We start from the raw sequence: 19,934 nt of genomic DNA, 5'->3' as shown, positions 1-19,934 counted from the left end.
CTGCAGTGTGTATTTGTCTCTATATGTCATGTTTTTAGGGACATCGACTCTTTTGAACAACCATACTTTGCCGAGCATCTTTGTGTATATGGAAATTCAGTGTATGTAAACGAGGGATCATGTCCTCTTTACAAAAAGTTCGAGTGTATTTTTTGTTATCCTGGTCCGTCCGTCCGTCTGCCACACTTGTCTTCTTCCACAAACTCATTTTTATTGTAAACAGTAACCAAATAATTACTGGTGTTGTCCTGTGGATGTGCAATAAGGTTTAGGAATTTTTAATTTTACCCTGGGGACCAAATGAGGGTAAAACGATGTTTTGCTTAAAAAAAACCCAACAACCCTGGTTCCCAGAACTCCTCTTACATTTTACGCAGTTGCCAAATTTTTATCATCTTTTGTAATACGACTGGTGGTGTCCTATAGATGTGCAATGGGTTTCAGGTGTTATCATTTGCATCCTTGGGGCCAAATGGGGTCGAAAACAGGCCTTTGTTTTTTTTGTTTTTGTTTTTTTTTTTTATTACAAAACCTGGTTACCAGAATTCCTCTTACATTTTATGCAGTAGCCAAATCACCTTTTGGAAGATGTTTGCATGGTGGTGTCCTGTAGATGTGCAATGATATTTCGAAATCAGATTTCACTCTGGGTCCCAAATGGGATTCGAAAAACGCCTTTCTTCTGAAAAAGAAAAAAAAGCTTGATTCCCAGAACACCTCTTACAATATTTTGGACATGATTGGTGGCGTCTTGTAGATGTGCAACGAGTTTTCAGAATTTTCATTTTCATACTGGGGACCAAATCGGGATAAGAAAAAATAAACCAAAAAAAAACTTTATCCACCAATAAAACCCTGAACTCCCCTTACAGTCTACGCAGTTGCCAAATCATCCGTTGGAAGGTAATTGGTGGTGACCTATAGATGTGCAATAAGTTTTTACACCTTGAGGGTCAAATAAGATGAACAAACACCCGGTGCTCAGTTATGCAATGTCACGTGCAACAAGATTATATTTGCTTTAAGGGCTGGTATATCAACCATTTTAAGAATATTTGAACAATAAAAAAATGTCGGGGTTGGGATGACCATTTTAAGGATATTTGAATATTGGGGTCAGGATGACCACGGAGCACTTGCCCATCAGAATACGCACCTTGATATGTGTGTAGCAAGAATACATATCATTTAGGGGACCTGAACCTCAATTGTCTTAAATATCTTCCAATAATTATGAAATTTAGGGTTTGTGGTAACCCTAGAACATACTCAATGTATCTTGACATATGCAGCAAGAATACATATCATTGAAATTTAGGGTTTGTGGTAACCCTAGAACATTCTCAATGTATCTTGACATCTGCAGCAAGAATACATATCATTGAAATTTAGGGTTTGTGGTAACCCTAGAACATACTCAATGTATCTTGACATATGCAGCAAGAATACATAACATGGTAATTATTGTGGCTTCTATGTTAGTTACACGAGTATAACGAAGGGTCAAGACAGCATCTAGTTAGATTATATGATTGATTTTTTCAGTTATATCTGGTGGCGTCCAGTTTCTTATTGGTGGAAGAGAGAACCCAGATATACGATGTACCGGGGAAGAGACCACCGACCTTCCGAAAGTAAACTGGGAAACTTTCTCACTTACCAGCGCGAGCGGGATTCGAACCCGCGCCGACAGAGGTAATAGGCCGTGTGACTATGAGCGCGATTGCTCTAACCACTCGGTCACGGAGGCCCCAGTTAGATTATAAATTGTGAAGTATGTTTAATGGGTTGATCTAACAAAATGGCGCTTTAAAATTGCTGGTTTTGCGCCCCCAGTAGGAGACGAAGATGAGCTTTCTGAGGCATTCATTGTCTAATGCTTGTATCCTTTCTTTATCTCAACCGGAAGTATCCACGTCTTACACCCGTAGAGGATGGAGACCGACCAACGGATTTCAGGCTAGTTTCTAGCTGTAGCAATGCGCGTTACATGTGTCATCTTTAAACACTTCCTCGGGTGAATGGACGTCCGTGGTGACGCTGGTGTTATCTGTGCTCTTCACTTTGGGTTTCTCTGTGCCAACGTCCACTCTAAACGCACCTGCTCTTTTATTGAGTTCGTTAGTCAGGTTTTGTAGTTCAATATGAATGTTACTGCCTGCCATGAGACCACCGTTGCCTGACAAAACGGCTAACAGGTAATACGAGGATATGTCGTAACGAGGTGTTGTCATCGTGGAGCGTTTTCTACATAATTTTCCGAAGAAACGGGTGGAAATCATTGGATAGTGGAAACCCCAGTCTGATAGTCGTCTGACGACATTACTATTTGCTGAAGAGAAATTCGTTGTCGACATGGTCATAGAAGGCCCCGGGTGACCTAGATAAACCCTCCCTCCGAAGAAATGCCAGAGACAGTCATGCCATTCTTGGAGTCAATGTCATTGTGTAACAAATTGCTCTCGTTTTGCAGATGCTTCTCGGTGAGGGCTCTGCAGTTGAAAACATATACACATGAAATTCTATCTATTTATCTATTGCATATATAAGATTTGCACATTTTAAAAGACTATTTATTTTTAGTTCTACTATAAAATCGCTGACCTTGATGTGATTGTGTACCACTGCTCACTATAAATATGCCACTGTCAGATGGCAGAAGACTTGATGGTCATTTTGGCAGAGGTTTGAGTACTCACCATAATCATGCAAACATCTGACCCCCTTGATGTCCAGTGGTAAAGGAGAAGTGTTTCTAAGATATAATGCATCTATTTGTTAATTGGTGAAAATGTACGTATATAAAAATGTGTCAATACATAACTTATTGACACACCAGTGGGGCTAACATCACCGAAGCGTGTATTGATCACGGTAGAGAACACAAAACTTAATAATAACGTTATTCAATACTTGTTTTCAAAGTACTAAATGCTCTGTTGATAATCTGTTATCTTCTGTAATTGTGATTTAATACTGTGTGTCGATTTTTTTCTCCAGCATCAAATGTTTCATCCCTTTTTAAGAAGATTTTCTTAGACAAACAAATTATAACTCAACGCTGATGATCCGTTACTCTGTTCTTGTAAGTGGTAAAAATCAGGACCATTATAAAATAGATTTAGTTTATCATCGATGCTATCATTTGATTACAAATCTATTATGATCAACAACAACAACAACAACCGAGTAAGCATCCTCATTTTAGCAACAGCATTGTAATTTTTTTGTCATAGCCCAGTGTGGAGTAGGAGTGAAGGTTATGAACCTGACCTTGGTTTCGACGGTGTTTCCGTTTCACTCAGATGGAGTAGGAGTGCAGGTCATGAATCTGACCTTGGTTTAGATGGTGTTTCCGTTTCACTCAGTCTCTGTCATCTATCAAAATTAAATCTAAGGCCGAAGCCCCCGCCCTGTTGATATTTAAAGGTCACTTTTAGGGGGTAGTGCTATCTCATTCTGTTGTCCCGAAACACGACAACGCATGCACAGGGAAAACAATGTTGGGTTGCTATTTCCTTCTACTGGCATTGATGTTTCCGCACGATCATGAAAGGAAGAAAATAAAGCATGGTAGACATTCGTATGTTGTAGAATACGAAGGCCGATTAGTGTCTAGGAATATCTTTTCATTGTAATTATCTCGCAATTACGAAAAAAGAACATTTTCTCTAGCAATGATCTCGTAATTACGATAAAAGGTTTCGAAATCTTGAAATTACGAGATCCGATCTCGATCGAGATAATTACGAAAAAAATTTTTTTTTTCATTGATACCAAAGTGCTTCCGTGATAGGACAATATCTTATGAACTTCATTTCTATCTTGGATCCACTTTCCAAAAACTGATGTGAAGACAAGCACGAATACAGCTATTCCCTTTCCACATACATAATTATATGACATCGTAAGAAAGGGATCTTTTCTCGCAATAACGAAAAAATTTCAACACGAGATCTATTCACGAACTTACGAGATAATGAATTCATGACAATGAAATCTTTAATCGCAATAACGACTCACCTTGAAAAGTTTCAAAATGAAATGTGTAATTCGCCTCTCTCTCTCTCTCTCTCTCTCTCTCTCTCTCTCTCTCTCTCTCTCTCTCGTAACACGATACTAACTATACCTGCTTCCGGGGCCTCCTTACCTGTTCCTAATTATGGAGTGCCTACCCCATTCATCATTCTGATGAACAGGGGACTGTCCTCCGACATGTCATTCTCCCTACGTTTACAATGCTTCTGAAATGTATGCACTTTGGATCCACTTTAATGATCTGAACCACATGCTCTCTCCCCTAGACATTGTCATCAGGTTGAAATCTGAGAACTTGGGACACCGACCAAGAGAACGGAGAGCAATTCTCTGACAACACAACACAAATCATCTGCATTTCATACCAATTTTATGTTTCGATGATTAGAATGCAGGTTTTCTTGACTATTTTGGAAAATAAATTCCGAGTTTTACGACCGATATGTTATACAAATACAAGTCCTTTATTAAAACGAATCTCGCTTTTCACACATTGGTGCTATAAAGTTTTAATCTGAGTTTTTGAATAATCTGATACGGACGAATACTGATGTATAATGGGAATAAAACGAACGAAACAAAGTATCGACATTTCTTATGTTAAAAAAACCTCACAAACAAACAAACAAATAATAACATATTAGGGGTGTCTGATAGGTTACCCCCCCCCCCTCACCACCCCTGAAAGAGAAATAAAACTTCGTATAATTATTTTCCCTTCGGTAGATGTTTTACGCCTGAAAACTCTAGAGTACCCCAACTATGAAAATAATTTTGCAAAATTCAATTGCTAAATTTCTCGTTCGTGAAATTAAAACACCATTAGTAGGAGAGATTTATTAATATATCAAACACAATTACGGCCAATTTTCGGATGTCTTTGTGAAAAGTTGTTATCTTCTCTTCAGTCCAACAAGCGACATTTTCTACAATAACCTTGACTATATTATTTTATATACCCGTTTCATATAGTTGATGTTGCTACTTTCTGGGTTTTGCTCGGATGGCAGCGGCGATAAGAATGGATATTGTTGAAGCATGGGTCCCTGCTATAATGGGAATGGTTTGAGAAGACGGATCACATCTTCAGCAGAGCTAATGGATTTTACACCCCACTTTAAACTTTACTTCACGGATTATCGTACAAATCTCTTTTGATACACCTTTTGAGCAGGGTAATTGCATCAATTTTTTGTCATCTTCTTTTGCCGTGTTCCCGGCCTCTTTTGATTGTGAGTGTGACATGAGGGGGCTGTAATATCTCGCAATAGGCTTTACCTCCAGCGAGGTCTCGGGAAGGCATCATTCACGACAGGCTCTCCGACAGGTAAGTCAGATACTTCAATATTTATATTGTCTATTGTTAGATGAAGGGTAAGGTACGTTTACATTGAAAATAATAAATATTAAACGAGAGAGGGGGGCATTAGTGAATGAGAGAATTAGTGAGTGAGAGAATAAGAAAGAAAGAGGAATTGAGTGAGAGCAGTGAATGAGAGAATAAGAGAATTAATGAGTGAAAGAATAAGAGAGAGAGAGAGAGAGAGAGAGAGAGAATTAGTCAGTGAGAGAAGAGAAATATGAAATAGAGAGAAAGAATCCGTGACTGAGAGTATAGACCATAGGGGAAGAGAGAATTGGTTAGTGTTGTCCCATGATCCTCAGCACTACATGCTGCAGGGGCCATGAGACAGGACTACGAATTAGGGACATGATGAGAAAGGGAGAGAGGGGTGCAAGAAGAGCGATGGGTACCGTACTATAAATCCATTATAATGTCCAGTGGCAACCAGAAATCGGCCATTAATTAAGTACTGTTTATATTTATGTTTATTTATTCTATGTAAAAACGTCAAACCTATGAACTGCGTGGTTCTTGGTAATAAACAATACACTACAACACACTGACCCAAAATGAATGATAGAATTTCTGTGATATTATATTGCTATTAATTAAGTCAAATTAAAGAAAATGGAAGATATGTAACTACCAAGGATGGTGATGTAGACTCGCTTTTCGATATTTGTTAAACTCTTTTTTAATGTTTGCAAATTCAAGGCACGTGCGATCTTTCAGAGACTGTTCCAGATCATTCAACATCACTTAAAGGGCAAACATTCGGAAGGGGGTTAGCACGAAAAAAAGTTGAATAATTTCGGTAATTGTATATATATATTTTTTTAAATTTACCATCAATAACATTTAATTCAAGATTAAAGACTAGCAAAACGGGGACGTAAACTGTGGTTTTGACAAGTACTTTTTAAACCAATTAGATAAGACATAAAAGATCAGGCCCAAGCTTCCTTAATTTCTTATAACACTTTCGGGCTGATTTTTATCCTGGGAAACCTCGGATTAGACAAAAATAAAAACTTTACGACTCCAGGGAACAATAGTAAATACTCGGTCTTGAGCTCGACCACTTAAACGTTATTCGAGTCCCTCGAAACACACTGATGAGAAATTCATATGGAATCTGCGTTTTATTTTAATTACTGAAAGAAATGGTGAGTATCTAAATGAATCATACGTAGATTGTTGTTAGAAAAAAAAGTCGAAGAGGACACATTCTGTTTGTCTAATATTTTGTTTATGGTGACCATGGCAATTGTTTTATCTAATAAATTACGTGACGTGGTGTAATTATAAGAAAGTTGTGAAAATCACACGAAGGTTAGTCTATATCAGATTAAAAAAAACTTGTGTGAAATCAGACAAAAGCACCAGCCCTGAAAGTGGGGATGCGTTCCTGTAATTGGAAAATTAACCATTGTCAGGGGGAGAAAAAGAGACACTTTCAGTAAAATGAAAACGAAAAGGTCCTCTCTTGTGTCACAGTTCCTTGACTACAACGATTGTCCTCACAATTAGTATATGCTCCTTGAAATGATTCATCATTTGAGAGGGAAAAAATGACATTTAAACTTTTCATTTTTCCCCTTTTCTTTCCATTTCTTCAAAAACTGAATGCTATATTTTTCTTTGTTTTGTTAGCATTCTCAATTTTAATATAATTATCATGCTTGTTGTAAACTGTCTTTTGTTGTTCCGAACCTGGGAGAGTGAAAAAGGTCTATACCCTTGATTTCTACGTTGAACAGAAGATCTAGATAATTGAACAGTCCATAATTATAGTCAAGGCGCTGTCAGCCTGAAATCAAACACAGGCACTGTATGTCTCTCGGTGCCGCTATTGATTGTGTTTTATCCAAATAAAACCAAATTCAAGGTGTGCACATTTTGAGTTTTGAAATTTGTCGGGCAACTCTGATTGTGACACAGGTAAATTCGCACCTTGCTGTTAGGTTGTCATCAGCTTCTGAGACGTCTATCCGTTTGCATCTTGCAGGTAAGATATACTGAGTTATACAGACATGATGTAAGCACCGCGCACCTGTTTCGCACCCGATAGTATTCACTTCAAAGGATTTTCTGTGCGGTAAATATTGATGCACCCTATTTCTGAATATCGTGACATTTTTATTTTTTAAAAACTTGCTAGTCGTAGAGAAAAAATGGGTCTTTTCATTAAAAAATATATAGATTTTTGCGTTTGTAAATTCGAAATGGTTTTGTTGACCTGTTAATGAATCGGGGATAGATGTTTGGCGACGCTGTTCATTAATATTGAAGCTTAAGTGGTATAGATGTAAAAACGACAGATACAGATATTTTAGTTTAGTGCATGCTGCGATGAACGTGGACTCAAAAGAAACAGCCTCCGTTCAGCGTTCATACAAACACACAAAATTACAGTTAATTAAAGCTGACATTTATAAATGCATGTAATATACCAAATTGATTGAACTGACCAACGCACACGCTGGGGTAAAATCTGCACCTCTCTCTAAATTCACCAGTGTTTATCAAGATTCTGTAGGATACAGGGCGAAGTTCGGAACTTGTAAGATTTTGTTGACTGTTGTTTAAATACATGAATAATTTACAAACGAATTTGAGTTGGTATTCAAATTTCTTTGATTTCCCAATAATATTTACAATGTCTTTTGAATTTATGTGTTTAAAGGGTTTAAGTTTTTTTGAATATTATGCAATTAAATGTGCAAAACGACACGGGTTCCCTGTTCTTTCTGACTTTGAATTCTTCACGTTCGAAAATTCAACATGGTTTCTATTTTATAGTTTAATTTATGACTCATGGAAGAAAACACAATAAAATTGTGGAGGATTTTATTTTCAAATTTCTTTAGAGAGCGTTTTAAGAAAGATGAGTATTTAAATCATACATAATGGTTAACACGTAAAATTGTTGTAGATGCCTTTTAAACATCCCATCCGGAGCAAGTAATTGTGGGATCTGAATAATTTCTGTTTAACAAAATATTATTGAATTTATGAATATAATCAACCACTGTGTATATTTTCTTAAAACTGCTAAATTTATTTTCAAGATTTGTTTTGGGTGAGATTGAATTAATTTGTGTGTGTGTTTTCTGGACATGATAGGGGCTTGTTACAGGGAGGTTTCTTCATTTACAAAATTAGTTAAAAATCAGCAGTTATCCGTGATATATGCAAATGTTGAATGGTCCACTTAGCTTTTGAATAACGTGAAGCAGCCTTTGGATTTGGGGCTGCTGAGACCTCTGTCTGACTGACTGTGTTTTACAGTGCGATTAAAACAATTGATGGCTGAAAGTCTAATCCTGTTTTTTCAGGTGATATCCACTTTAGATGAAGGAGCTATTACATCAGGTAAGACTCTCATTCACATATAACCATTCAAACTCCAACAGCTCCCCCTCTCAGTATTGCTCTCATGCATGCAGTTCCTGTCTATGTGTCTACCTGAAAGTCAATATTATAATGTCGGATTTTTGCCTTTGGCACTCCAGGGAAAACGGATCAGGAGGATCAGCAGATAGAGAAATTAACACCATTCTTTTCCCCCCTGTTTGTTTATAAAATGAATTAGTAAATGACTGTTAATTCCATAAGTTTTAAATCCTGTTACCTCAGAGGTACTGGTGTAGATTACTAGATGTCAGTGATAAAGGGCACTTAAAAGATATTCTCAGCCACGGATTATCTCCCCTCATGCATGTACTTACAGAGGTTTGCATACATAGATATTGGAAATAAAGGGATTTTTTTTTTATATCCAAGTGCAACTTTGTCCGCGGAGATGGTGGGTAATGGTTGATTTATCGACATCATGTCCGCTTCTTTTAGTTGGCTGTTTCACTTTCCATTACCTGTACTGTGATCTAGTTAATGAAAACTAATGAAACATCTTAGTTACATTAACAAATCCACAAATCAATAGTCTCATTTGGGTATAATCTCACCTGTTCACTGGACACATCGCAATCAGGGGAGACAACTGCCACCTGTCATCTCAGACAGTGTCAAAAAAATAAGTCAACAAAAATTGTGGTATATAATATCATGTATAACTTCCTGGGATTGATATATCTGTGTAATTGATTCTTTATGAAATTTACGTTAATCTGTCTTTGTTCAGCATCAATGTCCCATGTCCAGTGTTGTTTTAACAAATGGACTTTACTTTTAAAAAATCTGTAGTAAAGAGAGAAGTGTTGACTGTGTGTGGGGATTCTGTAAGCCTTTGTACAAATGCTGGCCGTGCATCTTTGTTGGGCGATAATGTTTAGATCCCTACTGTAAAGCCTCAGTGTCAATATTATACCTGGTCATTACCGATACTTCAGCACAGGGAGGAAACGCTAGGTTTAAATTTGACAACGGAAACTTGTATTTGATTTTGTGTACGGGGAGGGTTGTTTATTTGGAAATGATTTATCAGGACTATCAGCTGTGTTTTTAGAAAGAGAAAGTCAATTTGTGATAAATTGCTGGCTTTTTGTCTTCATTCGAAGGTAAGCAGATTCAGACATTGTAAAAACAGAAGTAGAAACAGATGTGATAGTTCAGAGTTTCTCTACAAACTTCTGGTAATATTTTTTTCTTCTTCAGTATTTGGAAGAAATTGAATCTGCAGAAGAGAATTATAATGCCATTTTTGTAAATTCATATGAACATTTAATCTGTTACATTTACTCATTTCTCCCTTTTTGATATTCTGCATGCACTAATAAACAGAAAGCATGATTTAATCTTTTTAAATGTGATGATAAATAGAAGTTTTACCTGTTTGAATATCGAAATTTGATATTGATTTTTGAAAATGATCCATGAAATGAATGCATTTAAAATGTTATCATGACATTTTGAAAGAAAATTTCCAATTATAAAGTAATGATGAATGATGTGAAGTTTAAAAAAAAAAAATCAAATAGATTTATGTCATGTTTCATTTTACTAAAATAAATAAATATTAATGATAAGTAAATGTATAAATGAAATAATTCTGTTGCATTACAGAAGTTTCAAATGTTGTTTGATGTCTAATACAAATCTAAATGTATAATTTAAAAAGAAAATGATAAAAAGGTAAAAATGGGCAGCGTTGTTTGCATATGAAATATCAATTTTATTTCCATCTCTCAACTAATATTTGTTACACATTTATTGTAATATAAAAATTCAGATTAAATGCACAGTGTCTGACTTGCAGTGAGTTGTGAGTAAATGAAACCTCAACACCAGAGATGTCCAGCTGAGATTACAAATCTAAGGACACCGATTAATTTCTTACCAATGTTTAATATTTACTCAAGACTTTGTTGATTTCTTGTTCCTGGGGTAGATAGCTATAAGTATAGTGCACACCAGGATTAAGTTAATCACCAATCATGACTACTTAGGATTGATTGTCTCCCCTCTGAGGGTGATAAATGATTGTCACCTTGTTTCACAGTATCTCCACAAGATAAGGATGAAAGAACACCCCCTCAGATAAGGCAGCTAGTCCCTCCGGACTATTGTAGGCCATTTTTTGGTAGTGGGTTTAATATCGAAAAGTTTCCTGTTGGACTAAATAAGACCATTTACAATGATAAGGAGGGGTGCTGAGATTTGCTGGCTTACGATAGATAGCCCTTCATGTATCCACGTTTAATCTGTTCAACTCCCTGGTGGGTCCTTTTAAAAACAAGTTTTTCTTTAATTTGCAAAGTTTGAGAAATTGGAGTGAAATGTTGGTTTCTTGGACTGTTCAGATAAGGGTTTGTTTTCATTGGCTGTTTAAGGGATATACTGTATTTGTGTAGGACTTACTCAGTGATAAGTGGGAACGTGTCGAACCACTTTCTTGCCATCTGTGTCCAAAGTTCCTATCCAGATGAAGATCTGCTCCATTTGGGATAAAAGTAAAATTATTGTGGACATGAAATTAAATTTCTAGTCTGTAGCAAAAATCTGATAATTTGCTCTGTAACTATTTCAGGAATAAAATACTGCATGTACGTATTTCATATTGTTGAAGTTATTATTTTTACCTTATTTTTTGCAGATCATGAAAGACAGGTCTCCTGATGAATGAAAATATGAGTAAGAAGAATATCTTTGGTGCTGTGATAGTGGCAGCGGTGGTATGCATAATCAGATCAGGTCAAGGTCAACAGACAGAGGAACTGCATTACAAGATATTGGAAGAGCAGTTGCCCTTGACCTTTGTAGGGAATATTGCTAATGACAGTAATCTAAGGGATGAAGTGACTTCTGTGATGATGTCTCAGCTAACGTTCCAGATCTGGAATGCTGGGAATACTGCCTACGACAAATTGTTCCATATCAGTGAATCTTCAGGCCGCCTAGAAACAGCTACTGTCATCGATCGGGAGAAGGTCTGTCAGCCCACTAGTAGCTGTATCCTCAGCCTGGGAGTTGCTGTTTTTCAACCTGATAATGAGTTGCTGAAAGTTATAAAAGTCCTTGTCACGGTTGAAGACATTAATGATAACTTTCCCGTGTTTTCTCAGCCGTCCATTTCCATGAAGGTTTCGGAAGCAAGTGACATAGGTCATGTACTCCTGACAAACACGGCACATGACGGGGACAGCGGAGGGCAGAACTCTGTCTTGACCTATGAACTTGTGTCAGGAGGACCAACCTTTAGTGTAAAGCTTGTTCAAGATGTAGACTCTAGGGAGAACCTAGGAATAGTAGTGGAGGATAAATTAGACAGAGAACTGCAAGACTTCTATCAGCTGGTGATTGTGGCTAAAGATGCCGGTATTCCACAGAGAAATGGAACTCTTCGAGTCAATATTACTGTGCTGGATGCTAATGATAACACACCAAGCTTTCTGAATAAGACCTACAGCATTAAAGTATCGGAGGACCAGGCTAATGGAACAGTCATCTTGCGTCTATCAGCTGATGATAAGGATATAAACAACAATGGTAGGATCACTTACGAATACAGTTCCCGTACATCTACCCAGCTGAAAGAAGAGTTTCAGTTAGATGAAACTAATGGAGAAATTAGAATCAGCAGCCCACTGGATTATGAAAAAGAGACTAAATACCAGTTTGTTGTCATTGCTAGAGACAATGGCATTCCTTCCTTGTCCACTCAAGTGATAGTAAACATCACAGTGTTAGATATCAATGATAATGCTCCACAGATCAATGTCAATCTACCACCAGGTGGCACTGGTGTGGTGGAGAATGCTGAAGTTGGTCAGTACATTGCCACAGTAGTTGTCTCGGACCCTGATGGAGGAGAAAATGGAACCGTCAACTGCACCGTATCTAATGAAAATTTCAACATTGTAAAAATGTACCCCAGCATCTTCAAAATCATACTGGGTAGTCGACTCGACAGAGAAAAAGTACCAGTGCACAATTTAACGATCAACTGTTTCGATTTCGGAAATCCTCCAAAAACGAACAAGACCTTCTTCTATGTGAATGTCAGTGATGTGAACGACAATTTTCCTGTGTTCAGTAAGAACATTTACGAAGTTGATTTTCCAGAAAATAATATAATTGGTGATGTGATAGTGCATGTCTCTGCCAATGATAAAGATGAAGGAGAAAATGGCCGAGTTACATACCAGTTTTTAACCATGCAGTCTGACTTTGCCATCAATCCTACCTCGGGAATCATTACAGCGAGTCGTATATTTGACAGAGAGAACATTTCAGATACCACTTTTGTGGTTATTGCTAGGGATAATGGTGTCAGCAAACAAAAGTTTAGCTCCACAGCAACAGTTTTTGTCAGAATAAAAGACATAAATGATGAATATCCGTTGTTTTCACAAACTAGATATGACATCCTTGTAGCAGAAGAACAACCTATAAATAAGACTATTGGACAGTTTTCTGCTGAGGATAGAGACAGTGGGATAAATGGAGAATTTGACTTTCACATTGAGGAGGGCTTTTCAAAGATTTTCGCCATTGATCCAACTGGAGGTCTGAAAACAAAAATCCTCCTGGATAGAGAAAAACGGGAGGAGTACCATTTTCAGATCTATGTGACTGACAGAGGAACACCAGTCCTGACCAGCACTGCCAATGTTTCCTTATACCTGGAGGATATTAATGACAATCCTCCCACCATTTTTTACCCCAACGATAGAAACAATTCCATCTCCCTGTCTCTGCAGACTGTACCAAACACCATCATCGCTCGAGTGATTGCAAACGATACAGACAAAGGAGTCAATGCACACCTGACTTATCACATTATTCAAGGGAACCTCAACAACTTGTTCTCGATAGACAACGAAACTGGGGTAATCAGACTGGAGCGTTCACCAACAGAAGACGAAGCTGGGACCTATAATCTTGTCATGGCAGTCTCCGACTCTGGAGACCCTTCCAAAGCCAACTGGAGCCACCTGGTGATCACTGTTGGAGAAAAATCCAATTCTCAGAATCTAATTATTGTCATTGTTGTCTGTTCCGTTACCATGGTGATCTCTCTAGCACTGATTCTAATCATCTGCATTATCCGCAAGAGAGACCTTAAAAAGTACCAACACAAAGAGAAACACTTTAAGACATCGCACAAGAGTCTTCTCAGAAAATGCTTATTCTGCCTGACAACTCCAAAACAACCAAAACAACTGACAACTGAAAACAACAACAACAGGTACACAGAAGCAATGCCCAGCACGTCTCACAATGACAAGATGTACACACAACTAGTAAGTTATGCCATTTTTATTCACGCATGACAGGGCCTGAATCCACTTCGTAACCCAGGGGTCAGTGTAACCATACGCTTTAGAAGAAAACTTTAATAGCCCCTATGTCACATATTTAATCATTTTGTGATTTAAGTTCATTCAATGTAAGTGACAAGAAATAATGTTTGTGGACTTATAATTACTGAGGGTATGACAATCAATTTGCTAGCAATGCAAAACTATTACCACCATCCCTGAAACTTTTCCTTGTAATGGATTTGGTTAAAAAACTAATAACAATAGCCAGAAAGGAAGTGGATTCACTTTGTTTGAATAAACCCAATACAGTGCAATTACAAGGCCTGTACTGTCACTCTTGTCCATATAAATGTCAATACGTAAGATCTGAAAATGAGCATTTAGGATTATGATAATCAAAACTAGAATTGAGAGTAGCAGATTTTGTTAAATGAGGTGTACGCTCTGACACTATTAAGCCTTTCTTCGCAAGTGTTGGATAATTGACTTAAACTTGGAGTGGACGAAAACATTTGGGTTCTCTGAAAAAAATCCATGCCCACAAGACAGTTAGCAACTTTAAAATGTTGACACTATAGATTATAATTATTCCATTTCATCAAATCTATTATTTGAGTTTACATTTGGCATTTCATTTACATATGCTGGACGATTATCAAAATTGTTTTTAAGTAAGAGCTCGTCAAAGACAAACTGCTCGCAGGGTCTTGGTGAAGTTCAATCTACCTTTGGTGTAAAAGCGCTCAAACAAACATCTGTAGTGCCCCAAACAAATCTTCATGTCATTCTGTGAAATCCTTTGCAAACATTTCAATTTAATCTTAGAAAAACCTAGTTTTGGGTAAATCTTTGAACAAGGACAAATTTTGGTTAATATGCTCTGAAAATGAGTCATGTGCGTCACGGGCACATGAAACAAAACGGACAATGGATATAATTCTGCAGACACATGTTTACCATGTAGTGTCCATACATGGAGATACATATATGCAAAAAAGTGAAAAACTACATGTTACATGGTAGGGAAACTTACCCCTACACAACCAGAAGGAAATAGATGATTGATAAGAAAATTTAACTTTTTCCAAAGATTAGTCTACAGTGTCGAGGCAGCAGTTTAAAGTAATGCAAATTGAATATTCTGTCAGTGCTGTATAATGTATGCATCCCGGATGCAGTAAGAATAGGAACAGTTGCTAACCTTTAGAATTCTTTGTACAAAGACATTGGCAATACTTAGCATACTAACAACACATGACGGAGATATTGTTCTGGGACATGAAAAGCACTAATTCAAAGTCTTTCACCAGTTTGCTACAAGGCAGTAATTACGTGAAGAATAGAAGAATTAAATTATGCATGACAACAATAGGACAGACCTAACAAAAATATAGTTCTGTATTTTTTATCGGTGTATAGATTTCTGTCAGATATACGTAATGATGGGTCGTCAGACCTTGGTAAGCCCACAGCTTTGTTCCTGGTGTCCGTTTGTCCCCAATTGTTTGTTCCAAGGATCTACCACCCATTAGCCGGGACTTAATCCTATCTGCACATTGACACTGCTCTCAGTGACATGAAAATCTGTGTTTATTTTGGGTATATTCAGGGCACCATGCAGACTTGAAATTGATTAAAAGTTGAATTAGGACAAATTTAATCTATACATGGCACTCATGCAACACACAAATATTATAAGGTTAAATTAGCAAATTCAAGTCAAGGGTGACAACTCTCTTCATCATTTAGTGTGCAAGTCTGGAGTTTATTTAATAAATGAGGCATTAAATCTACCTGTATATATGCAATGTATCACAATGATTTAGGTCAAGTGTTTGATAATGGAAGTTACTCTTTGCAATTATTACTGAGAGTTTCATAACTTTTGTAGGTGAGGGGCACTAAGCCAGACCTGGCTCGAGTTGACAGTGGTATAGGGGAAGTCTCACCCCCAGATAGTGGGCTTGGTGACAGTGCTGATGTTGGCAGTGAAATATACAGATCTGGTAAGATAACATCTAAAATTGATGATAAAGTAGATTAATTCCATAAATTGAATAGAAAATTGTTTACAGATCTGCTATGTTCATTTTAATCACATTTATTTGTCTTTGATACAATATATTCATCTGCAAATAAATATTGCAGTTTGAATTCTCTCTGATCTGGATGTTAAGCTTTGCAAATATACTGTATAAGTGGAATTTTTAGCGAGACTCAAATTTAGTGATTTTCCAATAAAAATGGGTATACATGTATATATTTAATGAGGAAAGATAACTATTGAGGTATATACTGCTATGGAATAAATTGTTAGCGATATTCCAGTTGCTAAAAATTCTGCTATTGAATTCTATAGTAAAGTATTCTTGAATTGATTTGTCTAGTCCGAAGATTTATTTTCTGGAACCAAGCATGTTCAGAAAATATGAGTTTCACTGTTACATTCATGTGTTGAACCACATTCAATATACCTGTAGAAGTTCCCAATCTACCCTGTTTTATGAGATTTATTGAGGATATCTCAATTTTTCAGATATGGACCTCTCCTCTGTGCCTCTTCCTCCTCCAGGCTTTTCTGATAAATCCTCTCACTCCCTCTCTCCTGGACAATCTGAGCAGGACATTCCAAATAATTCTGCCTGGCATCAGCAGACAAGAGTTACTTTCAATGACTACCAGCGTAACATAAGTCTGGATGAACAAATGTTACGAAGGAATCCAAAACCACCAATTTATTTTGCAAGATTCCGATCCAGTTCTGAATCAGAAAGTTTATCCAAAGACCCATCTTCAAGTAGTGATAAAATAGATGTGTCTCATAGCTCCTCATTTAAGCATAATAACATAGACTTATCACAGTCCTATTCTGGACCATTCTTCTCAAAGAGTTTGGACAGAAATAATAAAAACATTCACTTTGCACGAGGAAGACCTCAATATTCACGTCAGCCTCGAGCTGCTGTGAGAAGAGAACTTCCAACAATCAGTGCTTCCCCAGATTTATATGATCCAATACAAGAACTCACAGAGATCTCATATCAGGACGACGATATGTACAGCCACAGCAATCACTATAGGGACCAGGTCTCCCTTCATGACAGCCAGTCCCAGATTTCCCAAAATCCTTCACTGGACTTCACAGGAAAGATAACTCTGGCTGAAAATCAGTCCCAATACTCCAATGACACAACATTGGCAAGCTTTGCCATCAATCCTTCCAATTTCGAAAGTGTGTTCAATACTGATGTTGTAGTTTGACATAGTTGTTTGAATTTTTGGTGAAACTTTTGAATTAATTAAGCATTGTTAGTGCCATACAGATAAGAAATGAAATGATGAGTGCTAATCAAATTTGTGATATATGTATATTGAGATGTAACACAGGTTATCTTAGTACAGAAATTACCTCTAATTGTTGTAAAAAGATGTCATTCATTTCATCAACTTGTTCATGTAATAATAGATATATTTTTTTCCACATGGATTTATTGCAAACGTCAGATTTCTTTGATTTTTTCATCAGGAATATAATCAATCTCCCTATTGATATTTATTATTTTGCATCGATCTGCATGTACTTGGAATAAACAATACAAATTGTAACAGTATTTTTCATCACTTTGATTAAATGGTACCGTGTGTTTATCAGGTGACCATAAAATTCAAAATGATGGGTACAGGAAATCTATTGGTGACATGTTCATTACATGGGAGAATGTTGTTTTTCTGTTACTGCTCATATTTAGATGTGTAGTCATGTTAAATAATAACAAAGATTCTTGGAAATATCTTTGTCATATATCCTGTACAATACTCAGTTTTCCATGGTTATACTTAATAAACCAGATTCAGGCAATCATTATTTTATGTCTCAAAATAATTTTTGCATAAAAATGTTTTACTTTCAGACATTCTGTTTATAAATTATATCCGAGCAACTGTTCTCAGTAGACAATTAGTATATATATTTTTATACTGTTTTATATTGATAATATAGGACAAATATCATTTGTTATTTTATATATTGTTGCAAGGTTAGCTGATACGAATATTGCACCTTGAATTTTAAAATTTTATTTTGATATGCACATTTAATGTGCTTTTTAACAATATATATGTTTATATTGTCTATCAATGGAATCTTAAGAGTGAATTATCTCCCTTTGAATCTTAAAGAAATTTGTCTCTAAATTCATAACATATAATTTTTTTCCCCCTGATTAATGGTCCATTGCACAATTCATTTCATGAATATACAGTTTGCATATGGAACTTGGTTGAAAAATATATTTCTTCTTTTCAAAAAAGTGATGATATTTTTTAATACGTATATGATTTTACTTGTGTAGAATTTAATTATGTCTTCTATTGAAGAATTATGATCTTTGTGTTGCAAATTAAAAATTAATTTCTTTCTACATGATTTATTTTTTAAGGAAACATTATAAACATACATGCACTACAAAGGAAGTAAGCATCATTAATGTCTGTTTATGTTCACTTCATAAGCATAAACAATCAAATTAAACAAGTCCTCTTGATTTACACCTGTGTAATTCCTCTACCGACAGAGGATGAAGTCATTGTAATCGTATGACCTCTGGACAGACAAGGTCGTGCTATGGTGCTGGTCAGCATTGTCTCACTTAGTCATATTTCACCTGGTCTGACAAATTTTGACAGATGCATTATTACACATAATAGTCTTGCACATAAACAATGCAATAAAACCTCCCAGACTGGTATCTGTGGTTAAGAACCAGACCTTAGGCCATATTTACTCTGTAGGCATAGTCTTTGTAAAACACATTGGATGAAATTTGAAAATCTTGCTGCATAATCTAAAATAATTGAATGATCTTCAAAACAATGTTGATATGATTATTATTAATTACCATTAGCAATTCATGCGATATGTGCGCCACTACTTTTAATACACACAAACTTTAGATCTTGAATCGATGATTGCCATCGAGCATGCAAACAATATAATCTGGCACTAAATGATTTATAATTAATATAAAGTTCTCCAGAAAAAAGCATACGATATTGAGTACAAAGCAACAATTTCATGTTTGATTTATTTAGTTTCATCCAAAACTTAATAGCAGTTCTTTGAGCTATGCAACACACAACTCACAAACTTGTACCAATTTCGAATTCATTCTGATACTGTAAGTTGAACAGAAAGTCACCGAGATACTCGCTTTGACAAATTCATTGGAGAGAATCAGGTTCATGGATCCAGTCTAATGGCATCAGTAAAATTATGAGGAATTTCTTAAAAACAGTCTACGAATGTATATGCTGCCAGAAAACCAATTAGAAAAATCATTGATGTACTCCTGAATTTGATATTTCACTTTGATTAGCAACATCAACAGATTCGGAAGCAGATCAAAGATCAGATTTTAATTCAATCAGACTGTTAGAACACTAAAATAATATCCTATTCTTTTTCGATAAGACTTGCATTCCAAATGACCTGCATAGAATCGTCTCCCCTTTTGACTCATTGACAGGACATGATATGTTCACCATACATTGTGGTGTACTGAACATGGAAGTGATGGCTATTGTAGTTCGTTTAATGACTCCTGTGATGAAATGACACCAAAAAACATGTTTTATTGCAAAAGCCATCATATAGTAATCAAGACTTATGAGCATACTGCTGACCCTTGGGGCGGCGGTTTCTCACGGTGTCCCCAGGGCCTGTTACCAGAAAGTCAGGAACAATTAATTCTTTGCAAGCCTGCATGAACACCTACAGACCACATGATAACATTAGCAGATCTTTGGTCATAAGGAATATACTGCAT

At 36.4% G+C, this 19,934-nt stretch overlaps 1 protein-coding gene across 5 annotated transcripts; it reads left to right on the top strand.

The window, feature by feature from the left end:
- The first annotated feature begins 5,339 nt into the window (after positions 1 to 5,339).
- LOC125667252 (protocadherin-7-like) lies at positions 5,340 to 18,528 on the top strand. 5 transcript variants are annotated; one of them, XM_056155853.1, is made up of 5 exons: positions 5,340 to 5,365; positions 8,722 to 8,758; positions 11,439 to 14,088; positions 16,001 to 16,115; positions 16,646 to 18,528. In XM_056155853.1, the coding sequence occupies exons 3-5, from the start codon at positions 11,461 to 11,463 to the stop codon at positions 17,368 to 17,370; spliced, it is 3,468 nt and encodes a 1,155-aa protein (XP_056011828.1). In that variant the 5' UTR covers positions 5,340 to 5,365; positions 8,722 to 8,758; positions 11,439 to 11,460; the 3' UTR covers positions 17,371 to 18,528. The 5 variants fall into 5 exon arrangements, with proteins under 5 accessions (XP_056011828.1, XP_048756569.2, XP_048756570.2 ...); XM_048900612.2 differs by lacking the exon at positions 5,340 to 5,365 and adding an exon at positions 7,206 to 7,391; XM_048900613.2 differs by lacking the exon at positions 5,340 to 5,365 and having other exon boundaries at positions 8,194 to 8,758.
- Positions 18,529 to 19,934: the final 1,406 nt, after the last annotated feature.

This window comes from Ostrea edulis, chromosome 2 (assembly GCF_947568905.1).
Source record: "Ostrea edulis chromosome 2, xbOstEdul1.1, whole genome shotgun sequence".
Taxonomy (NCBI): Eukaryota; Metazoa; Mollusca; class Bivalvia; order Ostreida; family Ostreidae; genus Ostrea; species Ostrea edulis.
The sequence above is the reverse complement of the archived record's forward strand: the minus strand, read 5'-3'. Positions and strand labels throughout refer to the sequence as shown.